This window comes from Zootoca vivipara, chromosome 2 (genome assembly GCF_963506605.1).
Source record: "Zootoca vivipara chromosome 2, rZooViv1.1, whole genome shotgun sequence".
NCBI lineage: Eukaryota > Metazoa > Chordata > Lepidosauria > Squamata > Lacertidae > Zootoca > Zootoca vivipara.
The window spans coordinates 103,569,473-103,592,028 of record NC_083277.1 but is presented as its reverse complement, the minus strand read 5'-3'; the positions used below and the strand labels follow the sequence as shown (position 1 = coordinate 103,592,028).

Here is a 22,556-nt window from a genome sequence, read left to right as displayed (position 1 = left end):
AAGGGATTAGCAGGCTGCTAACACGCTAATAAGAATTAGTCCTTGTGAACAACATACTTCTATAATCCTGCATACACATCACCACTTAACTGTCTCTGTTTCATGTCCGCTGGCTTTTAGTATAGTATGATCACATCTTCTGCGGGGGATCAGTTCCAAGAGTTCGATGCATGCACAAAAATCTACATATTGGTTTCTAAAGGATTTTCTTAGAGTGGTTTTAATGTGATGCTAGGAATGAGGATTGCAGGATGCCAGCTGATCTGTTTTATGTTCTGACAGTTATGAGTAGTTCATGTTATACCGTAGTTGGAGTCCTCAGGTGGATGTAATTCATTCAAGTGTGAGATACAGTGCTGAATGAAACATACTTCCTTGCCTCCATCCCTTTGCACCCCCCCCGCCATACACAAGTCTGTTGTTGGCTTACTTGGATGAGTTATCTTAGCCCTTGCTGCCCCCCACAGACACCTCTGTGTGTGTGATTGCACCCATCATTCCATTGTAGTTATGGCCCCGATTCTCACTTTAGAGCAGGGATGGGGAACCTGTGGCCAGATATTGTTGGAATGCAGTTTCCATCAGCCCCAACCAGCTTGACGTATGGTCAGGGTTGATGGGAGTTGTATTTCAACAACTTTTGTAGGATCACAAGTTCCTTAATCGTTCAGTGTATTTGGGGGATGTATAGAATGTTAGGGAGACTTGGCAAAATGAGTCTTTGCAACTGGGTTCTATAAAAGGAATAGTCCCATACCAGTTGTTCTGATTTATATTTAAATGAGCCAAGCCTCCCCAAACATTCCTCTCATTTTCTATTGCACTATGTGAAGCAGTAATAAAGGGAATAGCTCTGTGCCACTATGTTACACCGAGGACTTTCTCTTTTTGAAGATCAATCTAGGGAAAAGCTGTTCACACTGTGCTGCTCTGTATTAAATCCAATTAAAATCCTTGCCAATCTGCTATTATGGATAAGGAGGGCAATTGAAATCCTGCTTATATCTTCTTCATTGATCAGTGTGTTCAACAGAGGTAAATATAAAGCAAGATATATTGCTGTGACGTTCACCAGTTGGTGAGGATGATGGCAGGAGGGAGCAAGGTTTTCTTCTTGCTGAGCAATTGGGAATAATACTTTGCCTAATATCTCTGGAATGACAGAGACGAGAAACTTCGTTGGAAAAAATAAGCTAAGAAACCAAATTGCTGATCTACTCATTGGGCAATGAGTTGCATTACAAAATAAGTCAGAACTTGATTAACTAGGCAGGGGTAGCCATTGTGCCATACAGATGTTGTTGGACTTCACCTCCCATGAGCCCCAGACAGCATGGCTAATGGTAAGAAATGATGGTAGTTGTAGTCAGTGACATCTGGAGGGCAGCATATTGTCTACATTTGAACTATGACAACATTAAGCTTGTGGGTGCTTGCTGTGTCACCATGCCAGTTTCCAGCAAAAGTATGACAATGCTTGAAAAAAAATCAGCAAGTGCTCTAAGGCTAGAGTAGGGCTGCTAATTTGCCTTACCTATCTCTTCCCAAATTATGCACAAGAAGTAAGGTAAAAGGTAAAGGGCCCCTGGACGGTTAAGTCCAGTCAAAGGTGACTATGGGGTGTGGCACTCATCTCGCTTTTCAGGCCAAGGGAGCCAGTGTTTGTCCACAGACAGCTTTCTGGGTCATGTAGCCAGCATGGCTAAACCACTTCTGGTACAACGGGACACCGTGACCAAGTGCCAGAGTGCACGGAAACGCCGTTTACCTTTCCGCCGCAACAGTACCTGTTTTATCTACTTGCACTGGTGTGCTTTTGAACTGCTGGGTTGACATTAGCTGGGACAGAGCAATGGAAGCTCATTACTCTCACGCGGATTTGAACAGCTGACCTTCCGATCAGCAAGCCCAAGAGGCTCAGTGGTTTAGACCACAGCACCACCCGCTCCCTTGCACAAGAAGTAGATTTACATTGGCTAATTTTGCTTTGCATTTGGAGGAGCAACTCCTTTCAATATTTTCAACTTCCACTTTCATCCTTGCTCAGAGGATGCAGTTTTAATGTGACCAAGTAAGAAGGTATATGTCTACCTATTTATTTGTACCTTCTAAATATCTTTGCTAGACTACAGTAATAACGGCACAGATCACATGTGGCTGTAGGATAGGTAAAAGTACATGATACTGTAGGAGGGAGAAGTTAACTCTTAATACTCTGTTTCCTTAACATTTTGTAGCACTAAATTGAGAACCTTGCCCAGAAGTTCTTACAGGAGTAGTTTCAGCTTAAAGAATCAGCAGCATAGGTTTTATTTGGGACTTTTGTATAATGTATTCAGGCACTATTTTCATTCAAAGTTCTCTGCCCTACCCTTCCTAGCTGCTGTAATTAAATCAAAATATTCTGGGTGGGACGCAAGTCTCAAATGCATGGAGTGTGGAGCTGATAAATTTCCTGGTTTGGACTGTGTATTTGGGGGAAGCTTAGAAAACCACGGGGCTAAAAGCAGATTGTTGAGGATTGTTTAGGATAATATGCAGTAACTGTTCAAGCATTTTCTATATGTTCCTTGTCAAATATTTCTTTCTTGTAAAAATGCAACTTGCTATGGGGTTTGAAGGGAATTGCCATTGCATTTTAAGTAAAGGATAATTGCTCTATTGGGACACTAATTGAAACATCTAAAAGCTGTTATTTTCTTTTTTATATACTTGGTATATAAATGTTATTGGTAATACCCATGCAAATGCCCAATTTCCTACCAATTCCAAAGAAAACAGGTTTTTTTGTTAGTTTGCTTTACAGTTGGCATGTAGTGTACTGCTTTCCTTCGCAAGCTGCAATATCAACCATTAGAATGAAAAAATCTTCATGCTGTGAAGCTGGCCTGTTTTTATTGTTGTTTTGTGTAGAGTGAATCCTTCTGGAATCATTCAGTTGTTTTGACTATATTTTGCAATGTTGGACCCTTTGTATGTGTTTGTATGATTGTGGATTAAAGCGCGGTAGGGAAGAAAATGATCACTGATGGCTATTTTGCAAAAGTAGCATGAACTAATGCTGGGATGGGGAACTGTAAGTTGTTGGACATCAGCTCACATCATCTCCAGCCAATATGGCCAAATGGATTCAGGAATGATGGGAGTTGTAGTCCAATAACGGGAGAGCCCACGGGATAATCATTCCTGACTTGGGAATTCTAGTATAAATAATACTAGAAATGGTAGTTCTTGGGATGTTTGAAGAAATTTACAAGACTTAAAACTACCTGTAAGTGCTGAATCACTTCCTAGCCAATGACAATATGCCTGTAGACGCAGAAAAGCCATGCCAAAAAAGTTAAAGCTTTCAACACATATTTAACAGTCTTGTGTATTTAACAGTGCTTCCATTTTTGTTAAGCTCCCCCCACATCATATGACCCACTAACAACAGAGTAGTGTGGGTGCAGCTTGGTGAAAGGATTGTTGCCGCTGTCACAGTGAAGGTATGAAGTTCAGTAGAGTCCATTTACTTTTACAGTTGGCCAGGTTTTGCCATCTTTTGTGGCCAATAACTTGGGAGACTGATGAGACTGAGTTTTCTCAAGGCTGTGGAAGATATGCACATAAATTAGGCATAGTTCTCTATATGCATCTGACCATTTCTTCTGGCTCAGGACACCCCTGATTATTGTCAGAAGTGTGTGAGAATATGCCACTGGCAAGTTGCTTTTCATTGTGTTTTGGGAGTGCATCCCCCCCCCCCCGACATATGCATGGTGGTGGCAAAAGTCACCTTCATATATAGGAAGAAAAGCATAGTATTATTGGTCTTGACATTGACTGACTGGCATGAAACAAAATGTAGGCAAAAGTTTTTTCCAGTGTAAAATGCAAAAGAGGCTTTGGCACGATGCTCCCTTTATGCAGTTTAGCTTCTTATCTCCTTGATTGGATAAAGGGCTTTTAAACACCTCCCCCTTCCACTGTGTGACTACTGACAGAGTTCATTTCTCATGCATCTTATCTTTGAATCCTCTTTGCTTGAAGCACATGAGCAATGGTTCCTACAAGAACCACAGCTGTTGCTCACACTGGGGTTCACACAGTGTGTGTGTTTTATGTGTATTGAAGAATTTTGATTGTTTTTTGGTTCACGGGGAGTGGGGGAAGCTGCTGTGGTGTGCAATAAATGGCAGTTCTGGGCCAAAATTTTCCCCCAAACTTTTTACGATGGGTAGTGGTGGAGGAATAGATATAACACCAGGAAGGTGAAGGAACTGCCTTCCCTCTTCTGCATTTTTTGGGAGAGCCAACTTTCGTCAAAACTGGAGCAAAACTGAGATTTAAGCTATTTTTCATGTTGTATTTTCTGAAGGGGGTTGTAAAGGTTGTGTGTATGTGTGTGACTTTTGCACTCCTCAAAACTCTGGAAGGTGAAAGGGGGGGACCCATTGGAAATGACTTGGAAAGGGGCCACTGTGGGGAGGCAGAATCTGCAGAAATTGTGTCCCCTTTCCACAGAATGAAGTCTCCACTGGACCAAAGAGCCTTCTGTCAGTGTGAAGGGACACTTTTGGATACATCCCATTGCATTTCTTGCAAACGTTTATTACCCATTGGAGTGCTTGGAAGAGAAGGATGGTAATTTAAGCAGCTGAATAGTTTCTTAGAACTTTTAATTCCCTAACAAGCCATTACTTATATTATTATTCAGCTATTATTTTCAAGGTTTTGGGGTGCCCGCTGTGCTTTTCCAAGGGCTCAACTTTGAAGGCATATTTCTTATTTCAATCAATGGTTTGCTTCTTAACACTCTTATTGTGAGACATATTAAGGGATAGGTTCAGGCAGTTCATTCTGAAAACATTGATTGGAAAGACTGATAAGTTTAGATAGTGATTTATTGCTGTTGTCATTCAGCCACAGTCATATATACTCTAGTGAATTTTTTAAATTAAAAATGGGCATGTAATTTTTTTTCTAAAATGAATGCAAAAGAACCATAATTACTTGTCTTAAGAAGTATTTAAGATATTTCTGTGGTCCATATGGTACTCTGACAGTGGAATACAGCTCTTTCACTTAAAGAATTAAATTTTGAAAAGTATTTTGAAAAAGGTCAGAAGGTCAGTTAGGATCAATATATATATTTCCTTAGGCTCAGACAGAGCTACTCAATCTTCACCAATATGTTTTCAGGATTTCTCTTAGACTGGAAAAAGTGCACAGACAGCAAAGAAGTGAGAAGCACTCAGTGTGTTTTTCCTTTCCACAACCAATAACAATCTGTGAGGCCCATAAGAAGCTGCAAGAAGAAAGGGCATCAAGGGTACAGATGCAAAATTAAGCCTTATGAGTGTTTTATACTATATTGGTAAACATGTATTTTTAAAAGACCTGTCAATATATTCCTGCAATTCATTGCACCATTTTCTGTTGAGAAAAGAAAAACCAACTATGTTTCCTTCCAAACAGCATATTAAAATAATACAAATGGGAAATATAGATTGTAAAACTGTTGTATCTTGATTGACACCATACCATAGCAGGAGGACCAGCCAGATTGCAGGGTATATTTATATTGATACTTATCATTTCTGTAGTACTTTAGAGCGCTACACACACTTCACATTTATCATCTAAGTAATCTTTACAACAGCTACATTATTTTTGACTTTTCTGCTACGATTAGTTTTGTTACTGCCTTTCAAATCCTTGGGAACTGCCCCAAGTATATATTGATACAGAAGAGCGGAATATAAATTACAGGAATAATAACTCTGAAAGTTATGCTGCTATTGTAGATCAGGGTCTGAGGCTGAGAGAGAAAGTGTGAGAGAGTGTGCAAGTGTGTATAAGACAGCAGCTTTGGTCAGGAAACTCATGAGAACTTCCAGGAAGATGGTTAGGTACAGAAAGTTGCAGGGGCAGCCATTCCCTATGGGCTACAGTAGAGAAATTGAATCATGCTGAGAACATGTTAAACTGAAGTAACTCTTCATGTGAATGTATCCCAGGTAGTGGGCTGCAACATGTTTCCCGTCTAAAATGGTTTTACAGTATATTATTTGCAAATGGAGTTTTTGAATGCATCAAATCAACCATTACTGTGCTATGTTGCAGTAGTGCGTAACTATGTGCGGTTTTCCAAATGATAAATGCTCACTTTGGTTCCACTCTGCACATGCTCCTTTTTGAATGTTTATTTTTGTCTTATTTCTGAGCCATTTATCCAACCATGAAATTATTTTTTTAAAAAACAGTTTTTTGTGTGTCCAGAAGAGGGTAATATTTATACTATCCCAGGAGTTCCCAAATAGTGGTCCATGGACCACTGGTGGTCTGTGAGCTTCATTAAGGTGGTCTGTGGTGTGTCTGTAAAAATACATTTAAAATCGTACAGCATCTAGCACAATGCATTACAATTTGTACAACAATAGTCCACCAAGTTCTTCAGCAATTTTCAAGTGGTCTGATGGGGGGGGGGAAGGACTGGGGGGCACTGTTTATGTGAATTAAATTTGCAAACTGAGGTACCACTGCATATGGTTGCAAAGTGTCTGATTCTCTTCTATATGGTACAGAAATGATGAGAAACCATCTCATGTGCCATAATTATTTGGTATTTCTAACATTGCTTAGTGGGTTTTATTTACATGTGGGCAGTCCAGTCTTATGGTTTTGCTTTTGATCTGTTTCATAACAGCAGAAGTTCCAGCTGATGCAAGGCAAAGGGTGGAGGGAAGAGCCAAGAGGTAGTTGTGCCAGCAGTATTAAGTTGATTATGGCACGTGCAGCGGCCCATGGCTCTGTCTTGCTCTCCAGTTCTGGCATGTGGTTTGAAGTCTGCAAAAGGAAGTTACAAGAACAACGCCACTTGCCTAGTATATCAAATATTCCACAGAGAGGAAGCACTAGTTGCTAGAGGTCAACTAGCATATTATTGCCCTTGTCATTGAGCAACTTTTCCTACCTAGAGGGAATTCTCGAATGATTTTCATAATTGCAGGGAGGAACTTTTCAGTCAGGTAGTACTTAATAAAAGGGATCCTGAGGCTTGTCCTATGTACATAGGTTATATATGTGGATTAAGCCTTAGGACTCTCATACCTTCACTCACTGCATGTAAAATATTTAATGTTAACTGGGGCTTACACAAATAAACACTTGGTCATAGAATTCTTACACCCTTCCTTCCACTCTTTTTTCATATTGTGTGAATGTGGCCTATTGGTATAAACCTTTATACAGTGGTCACTAGTTCATTAGCAGCCACTAGTTCCTTGTTGTCTGCGAATCAGCCCTAAGTAGTTTTAAGGGCAGATCCTAAATGTGTAGTTTCAAAGCCAGAACCAGAAATGTGTCCATAGAGTTAATATTAATGCATTATGCATTAATGTCACAACTGAAATTATGGCCAATAAGCATTTTCCAATTTAATAAAGAAAAACTGGTGTTGCTTTGAACTCTGTCAGAACTGTTCTAGGACACAATTTGAATGATCCAAAGATTCCTATGGAAAATGTGATTTCCCACCAGCAGCCATACTTCTCTCCTAAACTGCAGTTCGATCAAGGAGATAATAATTTGGCAAGCTATGAATGAATAGTAAAAAAATAAAATAAAAATGCATTAATGCCTTTGAACTGTAGATGTGCATGAGACCCAGACAGGCTATAAAAAGGTATTGTTAAATGTTTACGTAACGAAAACCAACAATTTCCTCTAACACTTCCCCTAAAAGTTTTTATTTCTCTTCAGCAGGGGTTCATTTACAAGCATTTTTACAAAGCAAATTCTTTGATGCTTCATTCAAAGATGAAATTCAACAGGCGTGCGGGAATTTATTTCAGTTCGTTTTGTTGCAAATAGTTATATTCATGCGTTTCCTTTATTTTTTGCCATAAAATATTCTGGCCATTTTTAAATGGTCATTTTAAAATCTGATAATAACATTGATTAAATAGCATTGAAGCATGGCTCAGAAACTGGGTTGTATGTTAGCTTGATCATTATACTACAGCAGGCATGTCCAACAGACATGTCCAACAGTGTAGACTAGCACTGCTGCTGATACAATATAACATTTTAGTCCAAGCTATGGAGGTTATTATGTATCATTTTGGGCTTGTGTGAGGATTTTAGCATACTGTATACGGTACCCTTGACAAAGTTCTGTGGAGTATTCGGGGATGATGCTCTGATTGTATGTAGTTTTATCTTTGTTTTAAATAAAATTTGGGCGTGGAATATTAGCACCAGGTATTGTTAGGAGGCAAGCGTCTGGACATCGCCACAGTAATTATTATGATCATTATTTATTAAATTTGTTATATTGTTCAAGGCAACCAAAATGACTTACAACCAAACAGTAGCCTGTTATTGACATAAATGTTGGAGACAAATGTCCACATATGTTTATGTTGAGGAAATCATTTGTAGATTTGTTTGAAAAAATTGTATTACAGTGGTACCTCGGATTACAAACGCTTCGGGTTACAAACTCCACTAACCCGGAAGTACAGTGGTACCTCGGGTTACAGATGCTTCAGGTCACAGACGCTTCAGGTTACAGACTCCGCTAATCCAGAAAAAGTACCTCGGGTTAAGAACTTTGCTTCAGGATGAGAACAGAAATTGCGTGGCGGCAGTGGGAGGCCCCATTAGCTAAAGTGGTACCTCAGGTTAAGAACAGTTTCACGTTAAGAACAGACCTCCGGAATAAATTAACTTCGTAACCCGAGGTACCACTGTAGTTACATATAAATATTTTCTCATCTGTAAAAGAAATGGTAAAATGGTATCCGGGATTGAAGTCTGCAATCCTAAGTACACTTATATAGGACTGAGCTCCATTGAACATAGTGAGACTTAGTTCTGAGTAAACATTCATAGTAGTACTGCTTTGTAAGACTGGTATGGGCAGAGAGAGGAGGGGAGAGACAGCATGTGTCCTTTCTTGTATCAGGAAATTTTTAATGTCTGATGTTTTACCATTTTTTATGTGCTGTAAGCCACCCAGAGTGGCTGGGGAACCCAAACCAGATGGGTGGAGTATAAGTAATAATTAATGATGAAGATGACGACGACAACTAGTCCTGTTAGCAATTCTTGAGATCAGAGATCAGGAACATTACATTTGTGTGGATCCTTTATTCCACAGAGAGCAGAACATATTTTCAAATGCATATTGGATTAAGTTGGTTTATCTGTTAACCTCAATTTTAATTTAAAGCTGCTTCTTCTTCTTCTTCTTCTTCTTCTTCTTCTTCTTCTTCTTCTTCTTCTTCTTCTTCTTCTTCTTCTTCTTCTTCTTCTTTTCTTCACCATAAAGTCCAAGGGCAGGTAACAGCAAATTAAAATGAAATATTAAAAACCAATTTAGAAACAAAGAATTACAGTCACCGAAAGGGTGGGGCCTAAAAATGTGCACCTTGGGTGTCAAAGGCCAGGGTAAATAAGTTTAGAATATTTGTCTTAATGGGGTTTTCTACCAAATAAAGAAACAAACATAAGGTGCAAAGTTTAATAGTAAGATGAATGAATTTGAAGCTTTGCTTCATTTTAATATGAAGATTTAATATGTTAGCACCAGAATGCAGGGCACACCAGGGCTGGCTTACGGTTGAAGATTAGTATTGGGTATTAGGCAAGGTGAGGAAGCTGCCTCAGGCAGCTGATTTTGGATGCCACAAAATGGCTAGTTATTTAATTTGTAATTACTGTATTTTGCATGAAGAGGTGGTTGTGGGATTTCTTCCTTAGGTGCCAAAATAACCTGGCTGGTCTTGGCTACTATGCGCCTTGACTCGTGGGGGGACAGAGCCCCATTTGCTGTGCCAATTCAGGCATTGGGATGTTTTGGTGAGGTAAAAAGGCACATATATTGAAAATCAACAATTTAAGAAAAAATAGTACATAATTGATAAACATTGTGAAGACAAACAAGTCCCCATTCCCACTTCAGTGTAAAGCCCTGAAAATATGTGCCTTTGCAATATCAATTCCTTATAAAATACAATTACTGCGGATAACATGAGAAAACAAGGAAAGATTTGTTAGCGGGTAGCATTATAACAACGCCTAATGCAAATGTGATGGTGGTGTTTTCCCCCAAACCATTTGTTATAGTAGAAGTTGTCTTTAGGTGTAGAGAAATCTGCCCTTGCCAAGAGGAACATTAACTCTGAGTGGCACTTCAAACCAACATAAAGCAAATGAATGCAAAGCAAATGGTTTGTCATGAGGTACTATTGTTGATGTTTGCAGTAAAAGGGGACATGAGCATCACCTACTCATTCCAGAGTTATGGAGACAGATAACAGTATTTTAAAATGGAAACAGATGTAAAGTGCAAGGAGAAATGCTTGGGGGGTGGGGAAATGGCAGGAATTTAGCATGCAGCAGAGGCTCAAGTGGAATATAAGAACTCTGGGATAGCAATGGGGGCCAGTTAGTAGCACTTGGAAAATGTAGGTGTGTTTTGAAAGACCTTTTTTTTTTGTATTAAAACTAACCTGCATTTGAAACCCCTCCTGATTCATATTAGGATTTCTGCCGCTGAGTCATGGCAGACAGAAGACCAGAGAAGTCATGTGAACAAGCATGTGAATCACTCAGACAGCAGGATTACGAAGTGGCGGTGAAGCACTGCACGGAGGCCCTCTTTTCCCTCAGCCGGTACCCTCCCAGTCACTTCCCAGAAGCATGTCAGGCTGAAATCGACCGCATCAAAATTGAGAGCCTTCTCTATAGAATCGCTTCTTCTTTACAACTCGTGAGTGTGATTTTTACAATCGCATCCAGTGAAAATAATTTGATTTTATTGTATGAGTACGTGGAAATTGAAAGCCGTTATTGACACCAGACTATCCTTCTGCTCAGAGCTAGCAGTCATTTATTTACCTACTTGGCTACGTAATTGGAGTGGGAGACATACTTGGTCCCCATGCTCTTAGCTTTCATGGGAGGTGGGCATACACTGTCCATTTTTTGCCCTCTTTGTTGGGTAAAGTAAAAGATGCACGGATGGGTGTTCTTCATTTTGCCTTATTTAAAACAATATTTGTGTTGTACCGTCGCTGGAGAGAGACACTGCTTCAGGATAGAAAGGTGGATGAAGTGGGTTTGCATTGCCTGAGTAGAGATGGGGGGAAGGTTAGGGAACAGGGCGGGTGTGCTGTAGGTATCCGATGAAACGAATAGGTGTTTGTTTGCTTAACATCTGGTACAAATTTAATTTCAAGACTGCCTGCATAGAGCAGCTTTCGAGATTAAACCTAAGTGCAGTTTAGATCTGATCTATTAATGGGGGGTAAGTGTTTCAAATATTAGGACTATTGATTTTTGTACTATTGTAAACCTTTGGGGTTCTGCAAGTCGGCGAATATCTTCCTTGGTGTGTAGGGAGTCGAGGTTGTGTGTGGTGCTAGTTTGGCTGCATTAGGGATCCCCAAGTGGAGACTGAATTTACTGATTGTATTTAAGATTTGAGCTGCAGTTTTGATTACCAACTGTGAACGGGTGCATAGACAGTTTGACTGAAATCAGAGAGGTTTGCATACTCCTGGACATGCTTGGATTACAGTCAGAGCGCTGCTGAATAAATCACATGTTTCTATTTAACTTCTGCCTTAAACAAATTCATAAGCAAATATGTAGTTATTGCTTATGCTGTGTCTAACAATTTATATATATTTCTTTTTGCAGAAAAACTATGGAAAGGCAGATGAAGACTGCAGGCACGGTATGAAGATGCAGTTATTTGTTATAGCTTATAGCAATGTGGTTGGTTCTTCGGAGTTTTAAGCTTTAAGAAATCACTTCAAATCTGGCTCTCTAGAGAAATGGATTTGTCCAAAATGGAAGTATTGCTGTGAGCTTTATAAAAACAATACTCGCCACTTTGCAAAGAGAAATCATTCAGTACGTCACAGAGTATGTTATCTAAGTATCAGCAATCTTCTTGCACTCTTTAATGTAGAGTTCTGATAACATAAGCCTAATTGTTGTTTAAAATATACTCAATTGTTGAGTCTACCTGCTGTGCTCCAAGGTTCAGTAGTTAACCTGATACAACAAAATGCTGGAGTCAGTTGAATTAAAGTTTGTATTTAGAAATGTTGCCCTGTAGACCAGTGGTGGGGATCCTGTGGCCCTGCAGGTTTTGATGCATTGGAACTCCTATCATCCCCAATTGTTGGCCTTGCTGGCTGCAGAGTTGAAGTCTAGCAGCCTATGGAGGACCACGATTTCCCACCCCCTGCGGTAGATTATGCAGAGTAGTGCAGCTTCTCTATTACTAGCTTTTAGCAATAGGAAGTACTTTGGAAGCTTGACATAGCTGCACATGGATGCCAGGTAACTTTCAAATTCAGGTGCCTGTATTTGTATAATAATAATAATAATAATAATAATAATAATAATAATAATGACTTAATTTGCATTTCTGGTGATCCTGCTTGCCATGCTTATTCTACAGTATTCTGACATTTAACAACCTTTGTTCAGAGGTTTGGATTTCTGTTTAAATGACTCTCCTCATCAAATAATTATGCTGTGGGCTTTAATTGGCTTGAGTGGTAGGTTCATTAACACCCATGTATTAAACAGATAAAGCTAAATTGACGGGGAGGAATTTTAATGGGAATCTTGTGTTGTTTTGGTTTTTGTGTATTACAGTCATTTCAGATGGGGGGGAATCCTTTCCTCCTTGCAAAAGGTGGCAGCTTTCATTATCTTAAAAGGCAGCTCTTTTGAGGTTTAGTAATATGCAAACTTACTTACATTGGGTTGGTTACAAGACATGCTGGATCGGTAAGTGCTATTGACTGAAAGCTCTACACATAATAAAGCATGGAATTGGAAGGAAGCATATAGGAAACTATATAGGAAGTTACCTTAAGACTATTGGTCCATCTAGCTCACTATCGTCTACACTGAGTGGCAGTGTCTCCCCAGGATTTCAGGCAGGGGTCACTCCCAGGTGTACCAGCAATGCTTGGGATCTACTGGTTGCAAAGCATGTGCTTTAAGATTGAGTTATGAACCTTCAGTTCTGATCCAGGACTCCACAGCTCATTCCCCCCACCCCACCCCCGACTTTCAGAATACAGTGATACCTAGACTTACGAACGACTCGATAACCGAATTTTTTGACTTAGGAATGGGGCTAATGGCCGCATGCTTACGAATGTCTCGACATCCGAAAGGAAACCGCGGCGGTTTTAGATAGGGATTTTTCGACTTACGAATTTTAAGATAGGGTTGCTTCGACTTACAAATTTTCCCGTTTCCAATGCATGCCTATGGAAAATCGCGTTTCCAATAGCGTTTTTCGACCTATGAAGGTTTCTTCGGAACGGATTAAATTCGTAAGTCGAGGCAGCACTGTATAGAGACAATGTCCCTGTTTGTTCAAGTGTATTGTTGATTCTCTGTATTTTATGGCGAATGGTATTTTCAATTTGTTTTGAATGCTGTATTTCATAAATGTTAGCCATTGTCGGCTCTGATGAGAAACAGGATGATAGATTTAATTAATATAAACATGTTGATTCCTGTCTCTGTCTCCCTCTCTCCACAACTCAAAAACACTTCACTACCCTGCTAATGTTTTTTTTACTCTCAATGATGGGAGAGCAAAGGGAGGTATCTGAGGGTCGCAGTTTGGATATACTAGTCTTAACTGATGTCAGTTCCAAAATGTAACAAGAACTGCCTGTCTCATTTCATAACATATTTTGGACAAAGAGCCACCAAAGAACAAAGAGTATGGTGCTCTCCATTTTTTAATATAGATTTTGTGCATGTTAGGGAGATGACCCAGCCCTACATTAAACACTGTTAAATCCCACTTATTTTGTTGAGAGAGTTAAGTACATCAGTGTTGAGTAGATCACTGATCTTCAACTGGTGTGTCAGGACCCACTGCTGGGCTGTGGTCTGATCCAAGATGGATTGCAACAGAAGCACTACTACCATGCAAATATATGGTAAACGATTAAGAAATGGGTCCCCAAATACGTGTTGAAAAGATTGAAGATATCTGGACTATATGATGCTGTTATGTTTTGATATTACAAATAGGATATTAATTAAAGCTTTGTAGCTCTACCTCTTCTGCAGTTGTGACTTTTGTTGTTAAATAAGTTGCCAGTATCTGTACATTGGGAGCACAAAATTCATGTCAAGATTTAATTTTGTATTATTAAAATGAAGCCAGTGCAGACATTACATAAAGAAAATACACAATGCTGATGTGAGTAGGACTGGTTCTGGTGTAAATAGGTTATTGATTATTTCCTTCAGATGCAGTTCATTGGAAACATATTCTGTGCTTCCTTTGTTGAAATGAATTTCAGTTAGGAAAAAGCATGTAGAAGAGCAGTGGAATTTTAGAAGCACTCTTCGTTAGGACAGAACTTATGTAGGACAAATTCCTAAGATGAGGATGGGGAACTTGTTGCCTTCCAGATGATGTAGGGCTACAACTCCTACCATCCCGGAATGTTGGCCAGATATAGCACAATGATTAAGTTCAAATCAGAGCTAGAAAGTTTCACATAAAATGTGAGTAAAAGGAAACCACAGAGTGGAAAAAGAGAGAGGATATTTTAATATTATATTTCCGGGGGAAAACACTTAATTTTTACTTCTGTAATGTAGTTCAAGTTGGGGTGGCTTAAAAATTGGTGTAAATAATTGGTGGTGAATAATGGAATATGATTTTCACTTTAGTATTGGGAGAAGGACTGGACAAGGAAGATGACACTTTCCGTGCAGTGCTTTGCTGCATGCATCTTAAAGGGAAGCTGCAGATTGTATCGAACGCTCTTTCTAAATCACTGATGGGTGAATCACTGGTAGGTGACAATTGATTATCTCTAGTTTTTCAAACTAATATACTTTATCTAGTAATGAAAGGGCTATGTCAGTAACATTCAGCACCAAATGATTTGTGCTGAGCCCTAGTGAATATTTTAATGCATGCGGATGTTTATAGATGAAGTGAAACATGACTCCCAGTTACATCCATGACTCCGATCCAACAGAGTTTGGCAGCTGTTGCATGTAACAAATACATTGGGTTGGATCCAGAGCTACAGGAAGTCCTTTATCCTTGTTTCTAGCATTTAAGATTATGAGTGTGTAAAGCATGTGAGAGGACCACCTGAGTTTGCTTCTCCTTGTATTCTGGCTTCTGACTGGAAAGGTAATTGATTTGTAGCAGCAACTTCACTAGCTGCATCTGCCTGCTGCTGACAGACTGCTCAAGACTTGCATCCTGTAGTATAGCTTGCAGTAGCCAAATACTCCTTCCCAGCTTTCACCAAGGAGTCTCTGAAATTTTCTCCGCTGCTGCTAGACCTTTTTTCAGCCTTCAGTTTCTTTTGGTTTGAACTGCAGTGGAGATGGTGAAATCCACATAGCCATGGCTCTTCCAGACATACTGACTTCCCTTGGATTTCTTACATAGCAGTATGTTAATAGGGTAATAAGTTAATAGGAGCAATATTTTGACGAGTGATCCAAAGTGTAAGTTAACATATAATTAACTCAGTACCAGCATAAGAAAGCTATAAATAAGTTCTGGGTTTTTTTAAAGAAACAGCTGAAAGCCTTTGCTTGTTTAATTTTCTTTCAAAAGTCAGGGGTTCAGTTTTCTTTTGCATGTACTGATTCATTTGCAAGAGATAAATCCACAGTCTTAAAACTTTAACTTCCACCTTAAAAAAAGAATTTGAATCAAACCGTTTAAGTGTTTTATCTTATTTCTTTGGGTCCACTTATATTTGAATGACTAAGGAAGTTTTCTTTTTTGTTCATAAATTTGACTCCTGTGAGCAGATTACATCAGGATTCATTGCTCTTTTGCTGATGTTTATGAAACACATTCTAGCAGAACACACAGGTTCAGGACACATGCATTGTCAAGTAAAGAAAGTGTGTTTGTTTTTAATGCTATGGCTGATGCTATTTTTACATAATATACAAGCAATATTAAGCATACACTTTTTTAATACACTCTATAAACTGCACATAACCTTGCAAGATTTACTGATACCAGCTTAAAACATAACAGATGTGCTTAAAAAAAGTTAGGATCAAAGATAAAACCAGAAGACCAAAAAGTTGCATGGATTGTCACATGTTTGTTATATAGATAACTCTATAAATTGCAATCCAATAGTCCCCAAGTGGGTGTCAGTGGGCCATAGGTGTAGATCTTCCTATCCATAGGCAGCACCAGAGGTCTGTCAACACGCATAATCCTTGCAGCCACAGAAACCTCTGTGGCTATCCCTCTTCTTCCATTGGTGCTCTGATGGTAGAGGTGAAAAACAAAGAGGTTTTTCCAAGGGCATCTTGGGGCAGAGCAGGAGAAGCATTTCCACTCCACTTGCACACTCCTGGAATGGGGTAAAAAGGACACCTGCCCTGGACCTGACACCTTTCCCTTCCCATCGGAATCAATGTGGGAGGAGATGTTAAAGCTAATGGAAGAGTGATTTTTTTTAAAAGGAAAAAACATGTTACATGGGCTTTGGATTAGGTGGCTTGTTTGCTTTTGATTCTCCACTCCTCTTTTGAATTGCCCTGTATCGATTGTTTTTATATGGGACAGTTCTGTTTTGACCTCACTTAGCATGGATGGATTAGCTGTTGGTATCTAGCATGCTTCCTTTACTAGGGAAGGATCTGGTAGCTCCTTTGGTCTAAGGCTTGTCTTTGGCTGTATCAGGTATTACTTTGTACTTCAGTGGAAAGAAAAGAGGGGTAGAGTTGCATAGGGAAGTTAAGGCTCTGTTCCTCTCATATCAGGTTCACCAGGTAATACTGGCTAGACCAGCCTCCAGGTCTGAAGTTTTCAGCTGTCCTTGAGTATTAGTGTTATCAGTTGTTTTTAAGAGAGTCACTGCAGACATGTTTATGGTTGGAAAAGAAGCTTTTTATAAGTAATAAAAAGAAACTCCTGCCCAACAGAAAGGCTATTAGGTCATACCTTCTGACCATATAATTTCTCTCTCTGTATTTTTAAGTTTTAAAATGTTTCCCATGCTTTAAAAAGTTTACCATGGATTTTAAAATAATAATAATAGCATTTTTCAGTTTTGGACCCCGTGATACTCAAAGTCTGCCAGTACTTTCAGTGTATTTTCACTCAGTTTTAAACTATCCTGTAGTGACCACAAATATGTGAGGTATGTTGTGTTATAAACAAGGCCACCAATAATCGTGGTCTGCCTTTTGCTGGGAATCTCAAGTGGGAATCTCTGAGAACAGGCTAGACTAGATAAACTAACTGGCCTGATTCTGTAGGACTTTTATATGATACTGTGTTCTTATAGTCCAGCAGCTCTCAAAACTATAGTTTTATTAACCTTGTATACAATGGTTAAAAAAACAGTTTTTGCAGTTGACAAATGGACAGCATGTGATAATGTTCTTTCTTGGCAGAACGGGATGGTAACTAAAGATCTGACGAGGCTGAAAACACTTCTTGTTGAAACAGAGGTAAGACTATGTATGATACTGGAAGTAATAAATATATTTCCTTTATAGAGCTTTGGACTTTCTGTGCTGAGTTTTATTAGTACAGTTTAACCAGCTTCACACACACCCCTCCTTTAAAGCCTTCTACATGGTTGTTGATTTTCTTTATCCTTTTATATTTGTTTTCTATTTAAAAAGACAGACTCAAGAAAGCTGAGAGATTGCTTTTTTGTGGTTTGTAATATGATGGAGAACATTTTGTTCCTTCATCTGTAGTAAATGATTCCTTTGTCTAATATTAATTATCCATTGTTAGCCTATCTTTAGCCAGGGTCGGTTCCAAGATTTTGTAGTGTAGGCCCTTGGACAACAGTGTATCAGCACCAAACTTTGGGTGTCTTATTTGCCCCTGCCCCTGCTCCGAAAACATCCTTCTTCCCTCTTTAGGCCACCCTTTCCTCTTCTAAGTGAGCTTCCTCCCATTCAAGTAAAACTCTTCAGAGCTTTTATGTCACCCCACCACATATGATGCTTTCCAATTGGGTCAGTTAACACAATAATCAGGTGTAGGGTCATCAGATGTAGAGAAGTAGTCTGATGGATTTTGCATTTGTGAAAGAGCCTCGGAGGCCCATCATTCCCACTGCTGCATGGTGAATATTTCTAATGAATGTAACCCTTGGTGTTGACCATTGCCACTATGTCAGGAAACCTGTTCTCACACTTTTAACTTGGCATGGTAAGTCTCCAAGGAGGGGTACACATTGTAAGAAATGTGTGCCACATGAAACATGATGTCAAATTAGCTTGTAATGACTGCACTGCAACAAAATAAACATGGAAATTGGACCTATGTTTTTACATATGCTGCACAGCCTACCTACCCAAGTGCAGCTGTAAACATGAATATAAGTGTATAAGGGACTGATTCAGCCAATATTAAGCGTATTTAACTCCATTGATTCTGATGAGAAAAAAATAAGTTCTCATATTTACCTATGGCAAATGTTTTGCACCATGCCAAACAAAGACTTAAGTTTAAAAGATCTTTTTTAGTTGCTGCATTTTGCTTCAGAATAAACACCCTGATTCCTAAACTTAGCTATTTTAAAATGGACCACTCTCACTTGCATCCCCAGGGAGTTTTTAAAAGGCTTACAAGGTAAACTCAGAGATTTTCTATTTAGGTAACGAAATGTGTCTCACACTCTTCTGTTTTCCCATCTCTGCTGAGACAATTCCCTGTATCTCTTACCACCTCCTTCATTTTCCCAAGGTTTTCGGGGAGGGAGAGACCAAAGAAGCAGATTTCTTTGCACGTTTGACCAAGCACTCCTTCCAACCAAATATTATTTGGGTTAAAAGCAAATGAACATGATAAGCTGCAGACTTAAACAGAGACGCTGCTTCCGTCCACACAAACTAGGCAAGGTCAACAGGTGGCGGAAAGCAGCGGCTAAGAACGGACAGTGACTGTTGTCACCGCAGCAAAGAACAAAGCTGCAAGTTGCAGGATCAGTGGCTGGTCTGCTCAAACCAGCCCTCTGAAATGCACCACAGCAGTGAGTGTATGTAAGCACATGTGTGCCACAGCTGCTGCCGCTGGTTGTGGCTGCCTCCCGATCCAACCATCTAACAGTGCTTAGTAAAATGAACTGGGTTGATGGTGGGATCGGTGGTGGGTCCTTTTGATCCCCTGGCACTTGGACCACCCCCACTGATCTCTGACACTAGCCCTGACTTTAGAAAGAATTAGGTTTCAAACTTATGCCACTAGCACAAATAATTATCAGAATGAGCAGGTTTGGGAGCAATCCTAAAATATAGCTTAGTGTTATTAACATGACAGTTAATAACTCCTCTCAGGCATGAGGAGCTAACCAGAGTTTCCAGTTATGTCAGAATTTAAGGAACCACTGGTTACTTTAAATTACGGTTAGTGAATGAGCCAGGATTATAAACCATGGTTGAATCCTGGCCTGAAGAAAACAGTTTGAATCATAGTGTTGAAGGGGCAGGGTTGACATTTATTACCTTTATAAATTAAAAAATTACACTGAAGTATATTTAATGTCTTAATTTTAATAGTTTGTACTCAAAATGATATTTGAAATTAATTTTGATTTCTTTATTGATTGAATTAATGTGCTCAACATTTTTATTTTTATTTATGATTTCAGGCAGCAGCTGGTAAAGTACCCTCAGTATACCGTGTAGAAGAATTGGAGGAAGGTAAATAAAAGTAGCTTTTGAAACTACTGAATGAAGGATTACAATTGTCTGTCAATAGATGGCTAAACCGTGGCCATCTCACAATTAGGGATCAATTATTATAAAAGGCTAGGAAGTGGCTTCTAATGTGATTTTTTTAAACTAAGCAAGGGGCCCTGGATTGTAATAAATTGGATCCAGAGATCTTCCCACCAGATGGGAAAGGCAAATGCTGACTTCCCTACTCTGTTCTCTCCCTGTAAGGGAGAGCCCCCATAAAATGCTCTGAGGGCACTGCTATGCGGGTGGAGTGTGAGTTGGGGGGGGGCTATGGCGAAGGGGGAGGTCACCAAAAATTGAGTGGTGACAGCTGATTTTCTACTGTCTCCCCATTAGCCCTGAGACCCCATGTTGTATCCCACCCCATTCAGCATTGTCCCTGAATCCTCAGCAAAGCATTTTGACAGAGTTTTCAGTGATAGTGGGGGAAAGTGGTGGCAGCAAAGTCAGAGATTCTCCTGCAGAAGGGAAGAGATGGAAAGTGATCCAGTCCAAGAACTCCTGTTATTAGAAGCTCCCTCTGACACACCTGCCACTAGATTCCACATTTCATATGTTTCTGCTGTTGAGCAAGAGACCATTGGCTTTTTCCTGCTTGCAAAGGAATGTAATTATTGAATTGCATTAGGCTGCCTGTCGTTTGGTTCAACAAAATCCGTTATGAGACTGATACCTTAATAGCCCAAGTGTGTTTCCTGATACAGTGGTACCTCTGGTTAAGAACTTAATTCGTTCTGGAGGTCCGTACTTAACCTGAAACTGTTCTTAACCTGAGGTATCACTTTAGCTAATGGGACCTCCCGCTGCTGCCACGTGAATTCTGTTCTCATCCTGAGGTAAAGTTCTTAACCCAAGGTACTACTTCTGGGTTAGCGGAGTCTGTAACCCAAGGTGTTTGTAACTGAAGATGTTTGTAACCCGAGGTACCACTGTACAACCAGAAAAATAACATAGATATTGTATTTATGTGACAGGATCTCAGGATGGCTGGCAATTTCGACCCCCGCCCAGGGGAGTCACAAGTAGTGAGGAGTACACACTATGCAGAAGGTAAAGTGTTATTTGTTTCAACATCTCTCAGTATTTACTGGCATAGTTAAAAGATATCAAAACTAGAGAAACATATTGCATAGAAACACATGGTTAAAAGGGTGGCATCTATTGTAACTGCTTCATTACTATTTCCATTACTATTTTGGCAGTATATCTAAGATGATTTAACAAGTAATTAATATTTTATATGATTTGTAGGGGAAATTGTTTTCATTTTAATATTTTCAAAACATAGCTGAATAGACAATGCTGCTCCCTTTAAATACTTTATTAGTAAATTGTTTAAAAGGGCTTTTAATTGGTCAGCCCATATGTTTGAATGCAAGGGCTAAGCAATCAGCAGCATAGCAGTGCCACCTAGAGACATAGGGTGTGACCCCAATGGGGCTGCTCCAAAATAACACGTGCCTCCAGATTGTAGGCAATGATAAAGAAATTCCTATGTCGAGAAAAGCAGTCACGTAAAAAAATGCAGAGAAACCCATTGGTAGTGAGTGGCAAGGATGTGAATGTTTGATTTGTGCCCTGCCAGATGTTTCTGTTGTACTAACATGAACCTGAAGTAAACAGAAAGGACCACTTGGTGTCACTATCATTCAAGAAAACTGGAGAGATAATGTACTGAGAAATACCTATTGTGCTACATGCTTAGCAAATCTACTTGGAATGTTCTTCTAATAGTGATGTTGCATAGTTCTTTGCAATTTGTGGGAGAGCAGACGCAAGAAAGGATTTTGTTCAACATGCTTACCCATTATCTGGCTCCTTTAGAACTCTCCTTAAGTGTCCAGATGCCTTTTTAAAGTACGTCTATTGGTTTGGGCATGCCCTCATTTTCTTTAACCAGCAGGCCCTCATGCCATGCCAGAAATTACTTTTTTTGTTTTTTTCATAATAATTTTTATTTGGTTTTACAAATATAAATGTATAACAATCCAAATTACATATCCATAATTTGAGATTTCTCCAAATCTCTGGATTTCCCACCTTCCCCTCCATGGGTCCGATTGTACACCCTCTCAACTGCATATTATTTCATAATCCATATTTTATATCTTTCCATGTTGTCCATGATATTAGCTACATTACAAGTGTTATTAAAATAATGCTAACGCTGGCTCCCTCGGCCTGTAAAGTGAGATGAGCGCTGCAACCCCAGAGTCATTTGCGACTGGACTTAATTGTCAGGGGTACCTTTACCTTTAATGTTTTCATCTGTTTACAGTGGTCTCCTAGATAGATTATACATTTTCCCCATTGTTGAAGTTTTGGTCTTCTTGGTTTCTGAGCCTTCCATTCAGTTTTGCCATTTTGACATAGTCCAACAGCTTGGTTTGCCATTCCTCTCTGGTAGGGACTTTGTCTTCTTTCTGTCTCTGGGCTAGTAGCATCTGTGGGGCTGTTGTCACATACATGAAAAGTCTTTTCTGTTCTTTTGGGATGTCAGCACCTACAATTCCTAATAAAAAGGCTTCTGGTTGTTGTTTTTTACAAAAGTTATTTTAAACATATTTTTCAATTCATTATATATCATTTCCCAAAATGCTTTTATAACCTTACACGTCCACCACAAATGGTAAAAGGTATCTTCTTATTCTTTACATTTCCAGCATGTATTTGTACTTGTCTTAAACATTCTTGCTAACTTACTAGGAGTCAAATACCACTGGTAAATCATTTTCATATAATTTTTTTTCAGCGTACAACATGCCAAGAATTTCAAATCAGTTTTCCATAACCTTTCCCAATCT

General features: G+C 39.4%; 1 protein-coding gene across 3 annotated transcripts in view; it reads left to right on the top strand.

The window, feature by feature from the left end:
• Positions 1-22,556, top strand: part of HELZ (helicase with zinc finger) — a 113,129-nt gene that overhangs the window by 14,725 nt on the left and 75,848 nt on the right. For all 3 annotated transcript variants that reach the window (XM_035104007.2, XM_035104008.2, XM_060271978.1), the window contains exons 2-7: positions 10,535-10,762; positions 11,695-11,731; positions 14,725-14,849; positions 17,446-17,502; positions 19,662-19,713; positions 20,727-20,802. In XM_035104007.2, the coding sequence (XP_034959898.1) occupies positions 10,553-10,762; positions 11,695-11,731; positions 14,725-14,849; positions 17,446-17,502; positions 19,662-19,713; positions 20,727-20,802 (557 nt within the window). In that variant the 5' untranslated portion in view covers positions 10,535-10,552. The remainder of the gene's footprint in view (positions 1-10,534; positions 10,763-11,694; positions 11,732-14,724; positions 14,850-17,445; positions 17,503-19,661; positions 19,714-20,726; positions 20,803-22,556) is intronic.